This window comes from Arvicola amphibius, chromosome 9 (assembly GCF_903992535.2).
Source record: "Arvicola amphibius chromosome 9, mArvAmp1.2, whole genome shotgun sequence".
NCBI classification, from domain to species: Eukaryota; Metazoa; Chordata; class Mammalia; order Rodentia; family Cricetidae; genus Arvicola; species Arvicola amphibius.
Window position 1 is genome coordinate 95,051,923 of NC_052055.2, and position 20,587 is coordinate 95,072,509.

Sequence of the window (20,587 nt, forward strand, 5' to 3'; positions counted from 1 at the left end):
ACCATGTAGGTACTGAGATTGGAACCCATGTTCTTTAGAAAAGCAGCCAGTCAGTGCTCCCAGCTGCTGAGCCATCTTTCAGGCCTTGAAACCTATTTTTTTAGATCCCTTGCATCACACCAAGGGCACAGCTGTATGGCAGATGCAGACTGCTGTTGTATTGAAGGAGATTAAACGAACAGGGTAGTGCCCGATACACAATGTGGTCGAGAATTGATGTGCACAAAAAGTTGAAAGCGTTTTGGAAAATTCAGGTTTAAATGGAGACTGGCTGTGTTTGTTACAGATCTTCTTCCTGGAAATCCAGAAGCAGATGGGAAAATATGTCTTATATCTTTACTATCTTTAATATGACCAAACATGGCATCCTGGGTTTTATCATCAGGAGAATGACAGAAGAGATGCCGAAGTCTGCTGATGCCACAGCAAAATCTGGGCTCCATTTTAAACCTAGTTAGTCAGTTGTTTAGTTATAAAGCCAGGTGTAATTATTTAGCATGGATATATTTTATACATCAGAGGTTGATTAATCCTCACAATGTCCATTTGTTGTTAGCAATACACCAAGAACTGCGACAGTGCTGTCAGGAGAGGAGTAATTTAGCCAGCTTCGGCTGTTCAAACCCAGCATAATCTGAGAAAGGTTCATCTTCAGGAGGTCTGACTCTTGAACAGTTCCTGCATGACAGCTTCTGAGTCCTTTGAGTGTTCTAACTGAGTCCTTGGCCACACACAACATTTGGTCTTTTGAGAAGTTGAAGTCTAAGGAGCTGAGAGATCAGATACAGCTACTCTGGCGTGCAAACCCAGATTACCCGGGTCCAGAGGCTTGGCTGGCAACACTTAGCACACATTTCCATGCATCATTGCTTGGGAAATTGAATTTGCCCCATGCAAATGCCCCATGCTTGGCAGCTAGCTTATGTCTGATTTCTTGTGGCCTTCATGGCACACACCTTGTGCCTTTGCTTACCTCATCCTGTGTCTTTTCAGTGAAGCCACCCGTGAGCTTTTGAGTTCTGTGAGTTCTTGTAATAAGTCATTGAGTCTGGGAGAGCCTTGGGGATCCTGACCAAGCAGACACTGACAACTCATGGTAACACTGATGACAGATGTCATAAAGCAGCTGTCTGGGGGCATGACTCAGCACCACTACTTCCCGTTCATTATGTTATGGGAAAGTCTTAAGAAAGATGCCTCTGCCAAGCTGTGTACATGTTTAGCATAGACTTAAAGAACTTGTCTTTACCTGCCTGGAAGCTTTTCTTTATCATACACCCTGCTGAGTCCTGACAAGAGAGGGTAATAGTTGGCCATGCCCACGTATTCAGACAAATTGCTGCACGGAAGAACACTGTGTTCTGTCCAAAAGTATTATGGTCTGTGGTGTTTTCCACATTGCAAAAGTCTAGTTGCTGAGTCATGGATTTTTCTTGTGGGCTGAGACAAAGGAATCACAGAATGCAATCACAAGAATCTACTCTGCTCTAAAACAAACAAACCCTAAGTCTCACAGGAGAAAATAAATACAATCAGCAAAGAAGAAACAACGTTGTATGCATTGCAAAATAAAAACAGCAAAGAAGAAACGACATTGGGTGCATTACAAAATACAAACAGGAAAGAAGAAAACGACTTTTGGTGAGTTACAAGTAATTAGAATTTGTCCCCGTGAGAATGTCATCAGCTTTAATTTGTTCACGATTAAAGTCAATTCCTTCAACAAAATCTCTCTTGGATGAAGCAATGGAATTAATAATAAATCATTATATTTAAATGGGGAAACGTCTTTTCTTCTGTATTAGCGTTGGTTATACAGAGTAGAGAAGAAATTATGTATTTTATGTAAGTACAGAACTTTCCATTTATACAATAGGAAGCCCAGCTTATCTTGGTATCAATCCCCTCCCCCATGACAGGCTGGCTAGTGAGCCCTCAGAGGAACTCACATTCTCGCCCCTGGAGTGCCTGGATATGCTACCTTAGATGACAACAGAGAATTGAGGTCCGTGATCACCTGTCTTTGAATAGGGAGGTTTCCCTGGGCTGTGGCTAGGTCCAAGATAATCATAAGGGCTCTGCTGTTCTTTCTTTTTAGTATTGAATTACAGACATAGAGTCTCACTGCCTAACCTAGGCAGGTCTTGAACTTTCAATTCTCCTACTTCAGCTTCCTGAGTACTTGGATTAAAAAAATAGGACACCACGCATAATTCCAATTTCAAAGTAGGAGAAGGAGGCAAAAGGAAGTGGTGAAGGGCTAGGATGTGAGAAAGACTCAGTTGACATTCCTGCCTTCTAGATTGGCAGAGGGCACAAGCCATAGAAACTAGAAAAGCTAAGAGAGCCTTCAGAGAGGAACAGAGCCCTGACAATACCTAGACTTTAGTTCAAAGAGACCTGCTACATGGGAAGTAGAAAAAGACAAGATCTCCTGAGTAAATTGGGAGCATGAGGACCCTGGGAGAGGGTTGAAGGGGAGGGGAGAGGCAGGGAGGGGAGCTGAGAAAAATATAGAGCTCAATAAAATCAATAAAAAAATAAATCTGATGTGCTCAAGCCACTGAGCTGCACTAGCTGCTGTAGCAGCCACAGTGCACTGACGCATCATGGAGAGCACGTCGGCTTGAAGTTGCTCCATTGGTTGCCGGCCACTGCTGCTTCTGAAATGGCCAGCACCTTCACTACCAACCAGGAGGGAGGACACCGTGTACCCCGTGGGCCCCAGTGAGTGCTGCCAGTCTGTGAGCAGCTGCATTTCCGAAGAGGGCAGGAGGAAGCATTCTCCCTTTCTCCAAAACACATCTCAAATATTGCTCTGCCATCTGTTCCTCTCTTTTGGCAGATTCAGGAATCCTGCTGTATTCTCAAGCCTCAGGAAGAATGCAATTGTTCCAATGAATACATATGCAGACTTTCCCAACCCATTGTGACCAGAAGTTAGTTATTTAAAGATCTATATGTTTGTATTAAGAAAAATTAAGGAAAAATGTTATAGGAAAAATTATATCACGATCTTTGAGGGTTTGGAAAGTTCTATCAGTACCTACAAATATAAACAAATTATATTAAAATAGTTATTCAGCATCACGTGGATCCTCTTTAAAATTATTTTTCTTTAGTAATTTCAGATATGAATACAATATATTTAGATCATAAATACTCTCACTTCCCTCCTACCTACAAGTTCCCCTGGGGCCCCATCCCTCTCTTGTGACTGCCTCGCTGAAAAAGGTACCGAGCCATGTGGTTAGCATAGACAAGAATAATGGGCCAATATAAGTTATAAGAGTTAATAAGAAGCCTGAGCTAATAGGCCAGTCAGTTTATAATTAATGTAGACCTCTGTGTGATTTCTTTGGGACTTAATGACTGCGGGAACCAGGCAGGACAGAAAACTCAGACAACACCCTCCCAACTTAATGTCCTTGTCTTTTTCAAATACCACCGAGTCCAGTTAGTGCTCCCCATATGCACACAGTGCTCCCCATATGCACATCAGTGTAGTTAGTGCTCCCTATATGCACATAATGCTCCCCCTATGCACATCAATGTAGAGCTTCATCCATGGGAACATGAGCAACCTACCATGGATCATAACACTGAGGAAAACTGGCTCCATCCCTTTGGCTACCAACTGCCAAAGCTCATCAGATGGGGTAGGACCTTGTAAGCCCCCTCCTCTCCCAATGCTGGACTATGGGTCAGCTTGATCTTGTGCCAGCCTTACACCACCAGCCATAGCTGCTGTGAGTTCATGATCAAAACAGCTCTGTTTAGGGCTGGAGAGATGGCTCAGCGGTTAAGAGTATTGCCTGCTCTTCCAAAGGTCCTGAGTTCAATTCCCAGCAACCACATGGTGGCTCACAACCATCTGTAATGAGGTCTGGTGTCCTCTTCTGGCCTTCAGGCATACACACAGACAGAATATTATATACATAATAAATAAATAAATAAATAAATAATTAAAAAAAAAAACAAAAAAAAACAGCTCTGTTTAGCGTCTTTAAAATACAGAAAAAGAGAATCTATTCTGTTGAATTCCCAAGGGCAGAGATTTCAAGAGAGTGGACAGCACCACCCTATCACTAGCAAAATAATTGTCACTGCACGGTGGTTTTCAACTGCAGAGAATTTTTTTAGAAAAAAAAAAACAGTTGAAAATCTGTGGTCTGTATTTGGTGTCCCAGAGGTTAGGGAGGGCTCTATTTGCATTTAATGCATAGAGACCAGGAATTCACTATGGTCTACAATCATGGGATGATCCTACAATGAACCAATAACCCATTGAAGCAGGTGGTAAGACTTTGCTTGATGTCTCCGGCCAGGTGGAGAGTGAAGGATGGTGTAAAGGAGAGAGGCTTTTTGGGTTTTGTTTTGTTTTTCTGTTTGTGGGTTGGCTGGTTTGTTTTTAATCTCAACACTATTGACTTTTGGGGTTGTTAATAGATGAAACTCAGTTGAGGAAGAGGGGTGCATTGTCTTGAGTAGCTTCATACTTTGTTATAGAAGTGTGAGTGTCATCTGCCCCTGGAGAGAATGGAGATTTGATCTAAAGAACGGGGTGGGCGTGGGGGGTGGGGAGTGAGGATGGGGGGTGGGGAGTGGGGGTGGGGGGGGAAGGTGTGAAACTGGAGGCAGGAAGAGCGGCTTGCAAGGAAATCAAGTAATGTTTCCCAGTAGTGCTTCGGAGAAACCTGGGGATTTTGTTTATGCATGGAAAAGCAATGCAAGAGCCATTTGGTCTGCCTCAGCTATGGCGAGCTAGCTGAGCCCAGGCTCAGAGGAAGCAGAAACAGGACGGAGAGTGTGCCCCTACTCCAGAAAGAACATGGGTGGGAGATGACCAGAGCTTATATGGGTGAAAATAAAGATAGAACACAAGATCTAACCTGGACAAAGAGAAAGGGGTGGGAGATGGTACAGAGAGACAGACGATGCTGTGGGTAAGGGACTGGCCGACTCCGTGAGTGTGAGCACCTTGCGGGGGGGTGGGGGTGGGTTTACTCTTCCAAGCATGGTTCTGCTTTAGTAGAACCTAGGAAAGTTGCTCAGAGGGAGGGTCTGGGTGTGCTGTATTTGCTAACATGTCTGGGATGTAGTCCTGGGTGTAAGCCTGAGAACATGTGTGTAGGAGGGGATGTATAATGGATATACATGATACCGAATATGAGCGTTAGAGGGAGCTATGAGCTCTCTGTGGTTTGCCTTCTCCACTTTCGCTTTTGTCTTGGGGATAACCTAGAAACAGACATACTTTGTCTTTGCTGGCCTGGCCTCGCAGACATCTGCAGAAAGCGCTTATGTCATTCCTAAGACTGCCTTTACCCGGGCTGGCTGCTTTTAGTTAACGTGTAATATCCTTATTAAACTATGATGTCCTGGAGACCCTAGCAAAGGGCATACCAACTGCAGGCTGGGGATCACACCCACTCCCTCTGCTTCATTCTTTTAGGGGAACAGTTAAAGAATGTGCTTGTTTTAGTTTAGTGTAGCTTAATTTTGTGGCATGCCCACACAATGCTTCATCCTGTCCTGGTTAGCGTCAGGTCCAGAAGAAATTCCATCTCACCGAATTCTAGTGGTTAGACAAAAGCCAGCATTCATCCTCTCTACCAAAGGAACCGTTTCCCTCATCACTTCCAGAAGGGACAAACGGCTATGTATGATGCCTACTAGCTTACCAAAGTACATGCTGGTCTCCAGACACAGTATCACAACAGAGGCAGAGATATTGTCTTCAGTGATGAAGCCATCAGTATGTTGCCCTTGCTCCTGTAAATAACCATTCCCCGGCGCTCTTGGAAGTGGAAGGGGGTCTAGCTAGGAAGGGGACGGTGGTTAACACAAGTCGTAGGGGACATGAGAGGGTGATGCAGAGGAGGCAAATATGATAAAAAATACATTATGGACATGCATACATGTAATAATAAAATCCATTATCATGTATAATTTATATATTAATAAAAACTTCTTAAAATGAGATTTTTCTCTTTAAGAAAGTTGATTTACAAAATACCTGAGCTCCAGGAAGCTGACTAACATGGAAGCCTGTAATGGTTCCCCCAGTTATCATCAGAAAGCTATGGAAGGAAGGCTGGTCTTTTGAGGTGCAGTTCTCCCCTGTAGGTGATCATCTCTCAACAACCTGATAAGGAGCCACTCTTAAGCCACTTGTATAGCCCGCAGACCCCTCCCAGTCTCTGGCTTTTCCAACTCCAAACATTTGTCCATATCTTCAGGCTCTTGCTGTGCTTTCCAGAGCTCGGTTCGCAGTTCCTATCCATGAATTCCCTCTGTCTCTTAGAGAGAAATTGGAGTGGTTCAAAAGCTTGGCACATGGATTCAAAGGATTTCCGTATGTGTCTGGGACTAGAAACATCTCTCACTCCTTGTCAGGTCTTGAGATGCAACAGACACTGGTCAGCCACACACAACAGGGCCAGATAGCAAAACCTGGAAGGAGAGCCGCTCCTGGGCAGAAGGGTACAACCATTCCACTGTGAGCAGCAAGTCTCTATTCTCCACGCTTCCCTTCGTAATTGCTCTCATTTCAGTATGATGGGAATATGGCAAGATTTACCTTCACCAGCTATATATTATATGTATTAGAACCATACATACATTAGTATACACACACACACATATATACATACATACACACACATGTATATATCATGTGTGAAAGAAAATTTCCCCTAAAAACAGGGCCCTAAAGCAGGTGCATGGTTCTAAGAAGTCAGGCTCATGGAATTCCCGATGAGCAGCTAACCCCTACCACTTACCCAGAAGTCTAGAAATTGCAAAAACCTCACAGCTTAATGTAGTGCCCACCCCACAGTTTTGAAGCCCTGTCCTCCCCATTCTCTACCCCCATTTACAAAAACTGCGCTCAGGCTCTGGGCACCATGTTCCCCTGCGCCCTGCGATGCTGTGCCAGGGGGCCGTGAGGCTCCCCTCTCAGACAGCAAATGTCGGCCCTTGCCATTGGGGTCGACCTGAGTTTTTATTCTTTTATTCCCTCTGCCAGTTTCATTCTGGCGATGTGTGTGGAAGAGATAAGTGTGCTTGTGGAAGAGATAAGTGTGCTTGTGTGTGCCTTTAGGCTTGTGCATGTGTGTGTGCGTGCATGTGGAGGCCCAGGGGTTGGTGTCAGCAGTCTCCTTGACCCATCTCCAATCAACCAAACTCAGAGCTCACCGATATGGCTAGTCTCACTAGCCAGCGGAGAGATTGCCTGTTTCCTCCTTTTTTTTTTTTTTTTTTTTTTTTTGGTTTTTCGAGACAGGGTTTCCTCTGTGGCTTTGGAGCCTGTCCTGGAGCTAGCTCTTGTAGACCAGGCTGGTCTCGAACTCACAGAGATCCGCCTGCCTCTGCCTCCCGAGTGCTGGGATTAAAGGCGTGCGCCACCACCGCCCGGCTGTTTCCTCCTTCTGAAGCTAAAAATACAGGCAAGCTGCTATGACTGCCAGCCATGAGTTCTGGGAATCCAAACCAGTCTCTTATTTAGATGGCACGCACTCTCACGGCTGTGCCATTTCCTTAGTCCAATATTCCCACTCCTATATTTTAAAACATCTAGACTATAAGTAAGCACAATCGTGACACCCCCAAAATACCAGACGGAGGCACTGCATACATTAGCATGAATTATCACGTGTCTGTCCTCATTGGCCAGCACATTTAAACTAGCACAGCCATCTTCCGTGGGTTCAATTAACAGCTCCTCCAGCGAGGTCCATATCCCAGCCCCCAGAAGCGCGTGCTGCACCTGATTCCACAGATGTGGAATGGTGACCCTGTATGAGCTCGCAGGTAAAGTGTAATCAGACAGATCTTCACAGCAGGGGTCAGAGTTTAAAGTGGGCAGGAGGATCAGGAATGACAGAAGCAAAGTCTGTGGTGGTGAAAGTGTGGGCTCCAAGCAGAGGACCGTGCGTGTTCTCTGCTCTGAGCAAAGCGGGGAAGTGAATTCTCCCCTGGAACCACTGGACGGAAGTGATCCCCAGGCCTCCTTGGTTTCAGCCTTGTAAGACTCACTGTAGACTTGGGTGATCTCGAGTGGAACAGATCAGCTACTTAAAACTCCAACCAAACTAACAACATTTAACTCACAACAGAAAACGTATGATGTTGGGAGAGTCTGTTGGCATGATCTCCGTGGGTGTATTTACAACAAGCCTTGTGAATTACCTCGGCTTCACTGCGAGGCATGGGCTGGAGATGATATACAAACAGCACAAATCAGCCTACAAAATAGTGTGGCAACCGAGTCTGTTCTTTTTGAAACTCAGGTGGTCGGTCCCCTCCTGCTGTTTCAAGGATGTTGCTTATGATTGTGAGTGTTAGCTGTTCACTTGAGGAAATCTAGAACTCTCTGGAAGATACACATGGCTGTGAGGGATTTCTCTTAAAATTTTTTTTTTTTATTTTATGTGCATTGGTATTTTGCCTGCACGTATGTCGTGTGAGGGTGTCAGATCTTGGAGTTACAGACAGCTGTGCTCTGCCATGTGGGTGCTGGGAACTGAACCCGGGTCCTCTGGAAGAGCAGTCAGTGCTCTCAACCTCTGAGCCATCTCTGCGGCCCTGGGAGGAATTCTCTTAACTGGGTTAACAGAGATGAGAGTGTCCATCCTGCTTGTGGACAGCACCACTCCAGGGGCCAGGCCCTGGAGTGAGTGAAAGAGAGACTGAGCACTGGCATGCACGCATGAATTCATCGTTCTCCGCCCTTGAGTATAGATGTGATGCGCTGTGACAGCTTTAAGTTCCTGCTGCCTTGGCCTCCCCACAATGATGGACTGAAACCTGGAGCTGTGAGACCAACAAACCCTTCCTCTCTTGAGCTGCTTCTGTGAGGGCATTTTCATCCCAGCTGAAAAGGAAACCAAGATGAGCTAGTATGGCCGGGCGGTGGTGGCGCACGCCTTTAATCCCAGCACTCGGGAGGCAGAGGCAGGCGGATCTCTGTGAGTTCGAGACCAGCCTGGTCTACAAGAGCTAGTTCCAGGATAGGCTCTAAAGCTGCAGAGAAACCCTGTCTCGAAAAACCAAAAAAAAAAAAAAGATGAGCTAGTATGAAGAGGCGGGGTGCAGGGGCGGCAGGTAGACGGGAGAGTCGGGTCATCTGGAACTGAACCCCAGCACCATTGGAATCGGGGGTGTGGATCCCTGTGCAAGCTCTTCGCACCTGTAATGCCTCAGTTTCTTTATTTGTTGAGACACACCATAGCACCACTGTCATGAGCTCCCTGAACACGCTGTATATCACGTGTGTCAAGTGATCCTTACAGTGAGGCAGAGTAAACAGGGCTCTGCTGACTCATTTCTCCTGCTTCTGCCGTCCTCAGTCCTGCAGGGAGGCAACATCGGCCAATGACAATCACTACCATTTGTTAGTGCTGAGCCAGGGGCCACACACTGAGACAGTTCATCCCCACAGCAGCCTGACAGCCACCGTGACTCCTATTTTAGGGTACAGGAAACTGAGAAGCAGACCTATTGAGGTACTTATATCAAAGCCGACATCAATTGGAAGACTTAACACACAGATCTGTCTGCAAATCAGAAGCTCTTTTATCTCCCACAGTCAATTCTCAAATATAAGGGTGCATCATCGGGGCTCCCTGGCTGCCCTTTGAAGACTCCTTCGTCAGAGACTGTTGGAGTCAGTAACAGACATCTATGACTGGGCAGAGTAACTGCTGTTCTCAGCTCGGTTTCTGCTGTGGTCCAACAAGGTGGTCCCAGAAACAAAACTGATGGGGGCAGGACTGGCCTCGAACCTGTTCCTACAGCTAGTCCTAACTGGGCAGTCGGATCGAATTTGGGGAACTTCAAGGTCAGTTTTAGGGCCACGCCGATGCTTTACCCTCAAAACCACTGACTGGTGATTCCCTACCTGTCTGACTTCCTGGAGCCAGCACAGACCCTGAGTGGACACCACTGTGGCAGCACTCCTGAGGCACCTTCTGGTGCTCACCCATTCTGCCAACACTGTCCTGGTCAGGGAAGGTCTGGGGGCTGAGTCCTGGCCATTTCAGACCACCTGTGGCTCCTAAGTCTCTCTTAGAATCAGAGCAGCACCCCGAGAAGGCACACCTAGACCCACAGAGCTTTCAGGGTGACTTTCCTCTCGACTTTATTCTGCAGTGCAGTACCCCAGGGTTGTCCCTGTTCTAACATGTTTGACAAGGGCATCTTCTAACGATGATCGGAATGGCTCACTCAACTACAAATTCTACTGTCCACCTTCCTTAGAGGCGAGCAGCACATGCGTGGAAAGGAATGGAAAGGAAACTCCCTGCTATGTTAAAGGAACGAAGGAAAACCAACAACAACAACAACAACAAAACAGTGACGGTGCCTCTGTCTCCTGAGACTGAGAGGCCTTTGTGCATTCCAAGCAAGTGCTCTTCCATTGAGTCACACCTTGTCTGAGTCTGTGGATCCGAGCCTGCTTGTTTCAAAGCACTTGGCATTCCAAAGTCTTGTGCTTTGGGGTATCATGTCAAAGTTTTATCACTGCTTCTCAGTGTCCCAGGAGGCTCCTTACACTTGAGTGTGTGGCAGATCCTGCTACACTGAGTCAGCTCGTCGGTAACAACAGTCAGGGAGCAGTCAGTCTCGTTAAATCCTATCCATGCATGACGAGCATACAGTAAGTGCCCAATAACTATTATTTGAAGGAAAAAGACATTGTTTCAATCACAATATTTAATATGCTGCTTCATGTACAATATATTTAATAGGCTTAATTGGATATATGATCAATCCAATCAAGGTTTAATTCACTTTTATTATCCCACTGTTTTTATATTATTGGAGTAAGAATTTTCCCTCACAAAATCTTTTTAATCTGATTAATTAAAATCTGGGTTTTGTAGGGTGTGTGTGTGTGTGTGTGTGTGTGTGTGTGTGTGCACGCGCTGGAAATTGTGCCTAGGGTCCTGCACGTCAGCAGTCAAAGTCCGTTTTTCTCACTCAGACATTTTATTACCAATTTCTACATCCTAGGTAATTTACTCTCCCATATTATCTTGGAAATATTAGTTTAGCTCTTTGCTAATTTGATAGGAAAGGCCCCATCTATAGTAGCGAGGGTGAGCTGCTTGTGTGGTGATGTATATCTGTAAGTTCAGTCACTTAAGAGGCTGATGTGGAGAGAACTGAACCCCATTCCAGCAGGCCTCTGACCTACACACACACACACACACACACACACACACACACACACATGATAAAATGCACACACAGTAGCAGAGCACTGACTTAGTGCGTGCAAAGTTGTGCTCAAACTTTAGCACCAAAGAAAGGACATCAACATTGACCAAGAATATATAGAATTAGCATGTTAATATTGAATATTTAGCCATTTTATGTTTCTCCCAATGACAGAAGAAAATTAAACGCAGAGGAGAAAAATATACTTGCAAATCATTTGTCTAGAATCTTATCTAGACTATATAAAGAAATCCTAGAATCCAATAATCAAATGATCAATAATCCAGTTTTTTAAATGAGTAAAGGATTTGAACGATGGTTCTCCCAAGAAGAGTACAAATGATTAGTCAACCCACAAAAGAATACTTAATACGACCGACCCTCAGGGAACTGCAAATTAAAACCGCTGTGTGATATCACTCCCATAACTGGACAGACTGAATAAAAATGTCAGGCAATAACCAGTGTGGTCAGGATACGGAGCAAACAAAGCCCTCAAATGTTGCTTGTGGGAATATAGAGTAGCACGGCCACTCAGGAAAAATGCTTGGCAGGTCCTCAAAGAGTTAACCATGGAATTAGCATATGATCTAGCAGCAATCCTACTCCTAGGTACCTACCAAAGAGACCTGAAGTGTAAGTCTGCCCAGAAACTGGAAAAGGGTGCACACAGCAACATTCATTATTCACAATCCCTGCAGCATGGGGACAAATGCCCATCAAAGCACCCAGAGATGGATAGAAACTGAGGAACACGATACAAACAATGCAACGCTATTTGACCCCTAAAAGAAACGGACTATTGATAAACGCTGTAAAACCAAACCTTTGAAAACACAAAAGTAGATTTAAAAAAAAAACCAGTAACAAAATATCACATATTATATACTTCCATTTATATGATATTCAGAAAAAATAAATAAAATGGCCAGGATATCTAAGTCCATAGGGACAGAAATAGATGAACAATTGTATTTTCAGCCACCTACACAGCAATAGTGCTGAAGCCTTTTTGAAGAGTCTACATTTACAGGTGTTACCACCTTGTCTCATATTTGAGTCATTCTTGTTTAAGATGGAGACTCTTCCAACAGCATTTGTGAACCGGATGGGGAGGAATTCTCAGAAGACAGAAAGGGCAGCACCACGGCAGAGGAACTGGAACACTGGTGAATTAACGACCAGCTGGGAACCCCAGGAACTGAACTTCATAGCAAGAGCGAAGTGGCTATCGTTTGCTAAGAGCTATACCCGCAGATATATGTGCAGAAATGAGCAGAAGATGGGAGAGAATCCTGGACTCCTGCTCCTCAGGCTTGCTCTTTGCAGAGTCCCGTGTGCTCTTTTAAAAGCCACTGAGGTTGGTTTAGCTCCAGGAACACAGGAATGTTTAAGCAAAGGAGGAGAGGGGCTGACGCTGCACAGAGGGCCACTTACTTAGAGGATTTATCGATTGCTTTCAAGAGGCATGAACGAGAACTAGAACAGAGGAATTGGATTCAATTCCCGAGTCTGATTAGGGCTGGACATGTACGTATGTCACATGACACACATGTCATGGAGACTCATCACAGCCATTGCCAAACAAGTTGCTGCCAGCAGATACTTATGATGTGTCCCCTTGATGAAGATCATCCTGGGAGCTGCTGAATGAACAGAGCAATTTTCAAAGCTGTCCAAGGAGTCAGCCCCAGAGTTGTGCTTGGTATCAGGCTGAGCTGATGCTTACAGCAAAGATGCACATTTAGTCTTCTGTTTGCTTTTGTTTTCGAGATAAGATCTTGCCATGTAGCCCTGACTCGTCTAGTGCTCATAATTTAGCTCAAGCAGGCCTTCAACTTGTGGGAATCCTTCTGTCTCAGCCTCCCAAGAGTTGGATTACAGGAGTGTATTATCCACCCGGCTCCACATTTTGTTCTTATAAAAACAGTTAATGGGCATCTACATGAAACAGCATGACCACCCCTGGCCCATACCTGCAATCCCAGGGTTGGCAGGCATTGCTAGGTGGATTCTAGAAACAACAGCAACAAAAGATGTGGAGAGTGATAGAGGAAGACTCTCAAGACTCCCAGAATCCTCCTGTGGTCTCTGTAACCACAGGGAGGGTTCATACATGGATACACACACACACACACACACGCACACGCACGCACACATGCACACAGGGCCATTGGTCTTTGTCATTTCTACAACCTTTTCTTACATGTCACAAAGGAATTATTAAACTCAGATGTACTAACTCAGATGTTTCTGCTCAGTAAAGATTGGGGGCTCTGAGCCCTGGCAGCGTCTACGACACCCTTTTTATCAGAAGCCTTTTGGGGGAAGAGGGGACATGCTTCTGAATCCTTGTTTATGATAAGCAAATCGATGCACCTAACATTTGTCCAAAGTCACCCTTCAATTTGTTTTGACTTCAGGAAAAGCATTTGATAACTCTTTGGGTTCCAAGGATGGCCCAGTCACCCAGGTGAAAACTGGCCCCTTACCATTGAGTGGAATATGAATCAAGGGAATGGCCCTTCCTGGTCCAGAGGGTTTCTTAGCCTGCTCATCTAGAGGATGCAGTACTAAATCCATCGTTCAAGTATGCTTACTACAGAAGGTGAGATGCTACAGTAGATTTTCTGCTTCTATTGATCACAATCGATTAGATCTTCACACAGCCAAGTCTAGTGTCTGAGTGTAAATTCACTCAGGGCTTGGGCACATGCCCATGCGTATGTGAATAGCTGTGTTTCCTGGAAAGGGAAACAGAGGAGGGCTAGCTGGTTGCTGAGATCTCTTTTAAGGTGGAGTCTTTTTCAATTTGCCATCTTAACCTGGGCTGGGAAATAGATTCCCAGCCCTAATTCATTTAATTAATTAAATGAAGAAACCACAGCACCCAAAAGTAAACAGACTAATTAAATAAACCACTTGAAGTAAACTAATCATTATTAATAAAGACAAATTTGTAGGCCGTGATGCTGACAAGCAGAAAGGCCTTCTCCCTTGCTGCCTCTCAGACTGTATCCTTTCTGTCTAAAATGTTTGATTGTCAAATACAGACAAAATACATTGAAGGGACGCAATACAATGACTTGCTGAATGCATGCATCGTGTAATGATTGCCACAATCAGCTTAGGTAGCCTATGTGTGTTGAGCCATGCTGAGCGTTAGATCCCTAAACCTGAATGTCGTACCACTGAAAGTCCTCACAGCGCCCAGCATTATGCATTCCTTTCTTCCCTGGCTCCTGGAAACAGTCTAGTCCTTGATTTTGTGAGTTCAACTTCTGATCTCACACTTTTCTTCTTCTTCTCCACCTCCCCCTCCTCCTCTTCCTCCTACTGTATTTTGAGACAGGTTTTGCTGGTTGTGCACCATGCCGCTCTGGCTGTCCTGGAACTCATATTGTAGACCAGGCTGGCTTCAAACACATGAAGATCTGTCTGCCTCTGCCTCCCAGTTGCTAAAATTAAAGGTGCACCACCACCACCACCACCACCACCCAGCACTATTCTTCTTTTTGCCAGACTGTCATTTTAATTTCGGTTTATAATGGACACAAGTCATCATATGGGCCAAACTATAGTTATTTATACACTTTTCTCGGAAGCGCTGGAAACGCATTTAAGATCATGTACGTGTCCATCTTCCAGAGGCCTCAGCCTCACCCTGCAGCACCTTCAGCCTATAAGCCCTCACCCTGTGAGAGGGCTGGTCCTCGGGTTGAGGGAGGAATGAGGCTGTCATGGAGAGGTCTCTTTTGTCTCTGCCTTCTAAGTGATTGAAAGAAATTCTTCTCTCAAGTTTTGGGAGCTTGTGCTTTACAATATATAATCTTTGTAGAATATGCACAGTTATCCCTGGAGATTCCTGGAGAATTGCATTCAGAATTTTGAATACCCAAATCTGCAGGTGCCTGTGATGGTTGGAAAGAAAACGGCCCCCAAAGGGAGAGGCACTATTAGGTATGGCTTTGTTGGAGTAGGTGTAGTTTTGTTGGAGGAAGTGTGTCACTGTGGGGGTGAACTTTGAGGCCTACCATGCTCAAGCTATACCCAGTGTGGCACACAGTTGTGTCTGCTTCTTGTGGATCAAGATGTAGAACTCTCAGCGCCTTCTCAAGCACCATGTCTGCCTGTATGCCGCCATGATGATAATGGGCTAAATAAACCTCTGAAACTATGAGCCAGCCCCAATTTAATGTTTTCCTTTTTAAGAGTTGCTGTGGTCATGGTGTCTCTTTACAGAAATAAAAACTTTAAGACAGCATCTAAGGTCCTAAAGTAAAAGTATCATACTTTATTTCTGTAGCATGTATGTATGCATATGCATGCTTACACGCATGTGCACATACATGTGAATATGTGCGCATGTATGTGCATGCCACATCACATGCGTGGATGAAAGAGGACACCTTGAGGGAGTCAGTTCACACTCCATGCCATGTGGCCCTCAGGGATCAACCTGAGGGCATCAACCTTAGCTGCAGATATCCCTATCTGCTAAGCCATCTGGCTGGCCTCTACAAATATTTTAGTAGTAATAATATTTGATATAATCCTACCCTTCACATAATGTAAATCATCTTAGGTTCCTTATAATATCTAACTGATGCAAATACTATCAAAAAATTGCTATATTACACTGTTCAGGGGGGCGGACACAGCTAGAAAATGTCAGCTATGTTCAGTATGGACACATTTTTTTTTTCTGTAGTTGGTTACACCTATGGATGAAGACTTCACAAATGGGCAGTCCTGCTGTTTAACACAGAACTTCCTAGGTGGCTCTTCTTACTCAGGATTCACTGCTGCAAGGTGTATTCAACCACAGATCCAAAGAGCCCTCAGATTCAACCCCCACATCCTCCAATTGCCAAGAAAAATAAATGAATAAACAGCATATTTAACTCTATGCCAGCAGCAACTTTTCTTGGCCACACAGATGCATCAAAATCACCAACCAGTCTAGTACTTTGCTAGCATTGAGTCGCTTTAAAACGTTCATTTATTTTTATGCATGAGTGGTTTGCCTGCATTGGCTACACAGATGCATCAAAATCAGCAATCTAGTACTTTGCTAGTATTGAGTCTCTTTAAATACGTTTATTTATTTTTATGTGTGAGTGGTTTGCCTGCATGTGTGTATATGTACCACATGCATGCAATGCCTGGGGAGGCCAGTAGAGGTCACATGAGTGCCCAGATCTGGAGTTATGCACACTTGTAAGCTGCCATGTGGGTACTAAGAATTGATCCCAGGTCCTCTGCAAGAGCATCCTATACTCTTAACCACTGAATCATCTCTCAAGTCCTCATTGTCACCTTTGAAGGACAGGGTGAAGGCACTCAAATCCATGTGCCCTGGCCAGGACAGTTTCACCCAACCTTAGAAACTTTACTATGACATTAAGCAATAGCGTGCAATCAAAAGTTTTGGTAAAACCTCTGACTAGATGAAGTGGCACAACGCAGGTTCATTTTACAGATTCATGGAAAAACCCCTTACTGGGACGGAGAGATAGCTCTGAAGTTAAGAATGAGTGCACCGTCAAGCAAGCTGGGGTTGGGACACCAGCACCCAGGTCATAAGCCGATGTCCCACAGAGGCCTGCAACTCTAGCTCTGAGGGATCTGTCACCCTCTTCTGGCCTGTGCACCTGCACACACACACACACACACACGTGTGCACCCACTCTCACACACATCATCTACATGTAACTAAAACAATCGAACAAGGACAAGACTTTCTGGTCTTCTAAAATCTGCCTCTTAGGAAGGAGTATGCATTCATTTCACCAAGATACCAGCTTCTCTGTCCATTGGTCAAAGAAATTACACGAGCAGCATTTTCCTCATGGTTACATTTCCCAAGACTCTGGAACCGTGAGATTCTGGAGCCCTGGGTCCTCAGTTTCCTTTACCCATTTCCACTTGGAATCAACCTCTACAAAAAGATTCATTTTTATTTTTATAGTTGAGTATATGCCATATGTACGCAGGTTCCCATGGAGGCCAGAAGAGGGTGCTGGATCTTCTAAAGCTGGAGTAACAGATGGCTGTGAACTGCCCAGCATGGATGCTGGGAACCAGACTCAGGTCTTCTGCAAGAGCAGTAGGCGCTATTAATTGCTGTGCTAGCCCTTCGGTCCCTGGATCAGACCTTTTAATACACAGGCAGCTGATGGACTGAGATAGCATTCTGAGTGACATGCTGTGGGGGTTACTGAGTGGAAAGCGTTTCTTAGCTACCTGCCAAAGTACTTATACGAGCTTTGATCACAATGAGCCTTCGGGTCAGACTTTTAATTTGATAAAACTGGGTATAAATAAAATATTAAGAGAGCTGGCAAAGAGAAGCAGCAGGCATAGCGATCTGTTCTGAGTAGGAACGAATGCCTGGTCACACAGGGCCTGGGAGGGTTCTGTTAATTTTCTTCATGAAAGATTTTAGCAGAAGGTTGGACCAGTGCCTTCACTGTCGTCACCATCATGAGAGCTGGAGGTTTCTCAGCCCCTGCTCCAGGTCCTGGAATTGCTGTAAAGCACTTGACCATGAACCCTGGTCTCACCGTTGGGATCTTCAGGCCCTGGGGACAGGCAGGAGTCAGCTTTCTGGCCTTTCTAAACTCTACCAAGGTGCTTGTCTGCGATGCACTTCTGGTAGCTGCTTCTACCAGATGCCTCTCTCTGGTCAGATGGTCCCAGAAGCTCCAGCCTTGCTTATTTGGGGGGTTCTGGCACCTGTCTGTCTTTTAACGCAGGCTTTGACTTATTCAGCCCTTGTATTCAATGTTACTAACATTCTAGGTTTCAGGAGTAAGGTCAAACACAGCGCTGAACTGTGAACCTCACATCTGGGCCAAGTCATTCACCGGAAGGTACAGGCTTACTCCAGAATACTTGCTTGGAAGTCTGATCCTTTCTAAGGCGCGTTTGATTTATATCATTTATATTTCAATACTTTAGAAGCTTAAGTTAGCTGCTAGGGACTGGCAGCTCTGGGAAACAGTTCCTTGAGAAGATTCCAGACACGGGGTACCAGTAGGGTGTGGTTTTTTCCTATCCATAGGTTATGGATACAGGTGTGCCCTTGACCCTGGAAGCATCACTTCTGGTCAGCTGCTGTCTCATTTCTTAAGTAGATGTTTGTTGTTTCTCTGTCTGGCCTTGCTCAAAGGAATTACACACACTCACACACACACACACACACACGCACACGCACACGCACACACACGCGCACACACACACAGACACACAGGCATGCACACTCACCCTGAAAGTGTGCAGGCAAAAGCAAGTGACTGGATTGAGGCTCTCTGAGACACGCCCCCTCCCCCAGCCTCTGTGGAAATGGCCTCCTCATTGCTCCAGTTTTCAGTCCTTGCACCTGCCCGCCTGAGGTCTTCTGGTAGGCAGATCTTGTGCAACCAAGTGCAACTGCGCGTTGCTCCTGGAACTGAATTCTGTGGCTTGTCTTCCAGAGTGGGTATGCTCTGGGTTTGGGTTCTGGGATCAACACGTTACAGCACAGCTGCTTTTAGGGACCCCGGAATTAGGGAACCACTGTGTTCAGGAAATTCTCCTGGGAACATACCTCTGGTAAGCAGCGAACATGCTGACTGAGAGTAAGGAGACTATTCCATGACAAAGGAGAACTATTTCTCTGGCTGCCATAACCTGGTGGGAACAGTGGAAGTCCTGTAGTTTGAGTCTCTCATTGGTGAGGAGAGGTGATGGGAGTGGGGTTGGCAAGGCCTTTCTCGGGCTGCATTTGATACCCATTGTTGCTCTAATTGGTTTCCACAAGAACAAACAGGACGGTTGCTTGTTTTCTATGCATAGAGAATAGAGCTTCAGAATGGGAGGCACGCTCTGAATCACCTCTGTATTTGCAGATGAAATGGTAAAAGCTCAGGATTGTTCCACCCTCCCCTCCAGGCCACTCCGTGACAATTGTTAATTTTTGGGAGTGGGAGGAGACCTCCATAGGAACTCAGTACAGTGTCTCCCTGGTAGCAAATGATTTGGGGCTTTGCATTTTGAATTTAGATGATGATATCTGAATGGATGCTCTGTTTTTGCTTGAATGGCTTTTCTTTTAGAGAATTTTCGAGAAAGTGTATTAAAGGATGCTGGCTTTGTAGTACATGTATCCCTTGGGGAGAGAGGGGCTATAAATGAATTGAAAAAGCAATATGCTGCTCCAGCACGTACATGCCAGAGAGACAAACTACTGGCTCTCCTTTCAACTATCAACCCACTCTTCCCTTTATAGGACTAGAGCTTTGATGGCCCACCTGGATGTCAGATGAGGCACCTTGGGCTGGGGATGTAGCTTAGTTGATAGAGTGTGTTCAAACCCCAGGACAGCATTAACTAAGTGTGACATATGCAGCCTTGGCTACAGAGTAGGTTGAAGGCCAGGATGAGGTACACAAAACCATGCCTCACAAAAAAAAATCATCTCACAGAAAATACCCTGCATCTATTTTCAAGGCTCATAAACACTCTCTAGGATAGTAATGATATGAATACCAACTTCCTATGGTTCAGCTTATGAATTTTCATTTTTATGTTGGTTTCGAAGGAATATATATTCAGCAAACTCTACATTACGAATTTTGCTCTTTTCCTAGGCTGTGGATACAGAAAAAAAGCCTCTGCTTTTCCTTCGAGTATGGTAGTCAACCAAGTATATTGTCAAGATTTTGTTATAAAATAGGCTTTGTGTTAGATGATTTTGTCTGCCTGCCGGTCAATGTCAGTGTTCCGAGGAAAGTTAAGGTGGGGTGGGTTGAGCAGGGGTGTTCTGTAGGTTACATGTAGCACACACATTTCAACTGACATGTTCAGTTTATAATAGGCTCACAGGACATGTGACCCCAGTGAAAGTCCAAGTCCAGGGACCCTCCCATTTTATAGATGAATAAATGTTAGATAGCTTGCTCCAAATCACACGGCTTGGTCTGCAAGTAAAGGGGTCAGTTTCCATCTGCGACAAAGCACAACCCACCTTCCACCTCTGCCCAAACCTGTAAGAACAAACCCTGTCCCTCCTCCTCCTCCCTCCCCTTCTACCTGCAAAAGTCTCCCTCAGATTCCGGCAGCATCAATGAGGCGATGGGGTTCTTCACCAGGTCAGCCACCACTGGGTCCTTGGCTGTCATGTAGAAGAATGGAGTCCCCGTGCTGTTGTGGACGGGGCCATCGCTGATGGCCAGGCAGCTCCCAAAGGGCAGGCCTTGGATCTAACAAATGCAACAACAATGACAAGAAGGCTTTTTAGCGGTAGAGCTTTAGGGAACACAAACTGGGGGAAAACTGTGTATTGCGGGGCAGGAAATACAGGCCTGGGACCTTGTTT

At 45.3% G+C, this 20,587-nt stretch overlaps 1 protein-coding gene across 1 annotated transcript in view; it reads right to left on the reverse strand.

Moving 5' to 3' along the window:
* Positions 1 to 20,587, reverse strand: part of Creg2 (cellular repressor of E1A stimulated genes 2) — a 32,005-nt gene that overhangs the window by 8,439 nt on the left and 2,979 nt on the right. Inside the window, exon 2 of the mRNA XM_038341209.1 lies at positions 20,302 to 20,471. Within this exon, the coding sequence (XP_038197137.1) occupies positions 20,302 to 20,471 (170 nt within the window). The remainder of the gene's footprint in view (positions 1 to 20,301; positions 20,472 to 20,587) is intronic.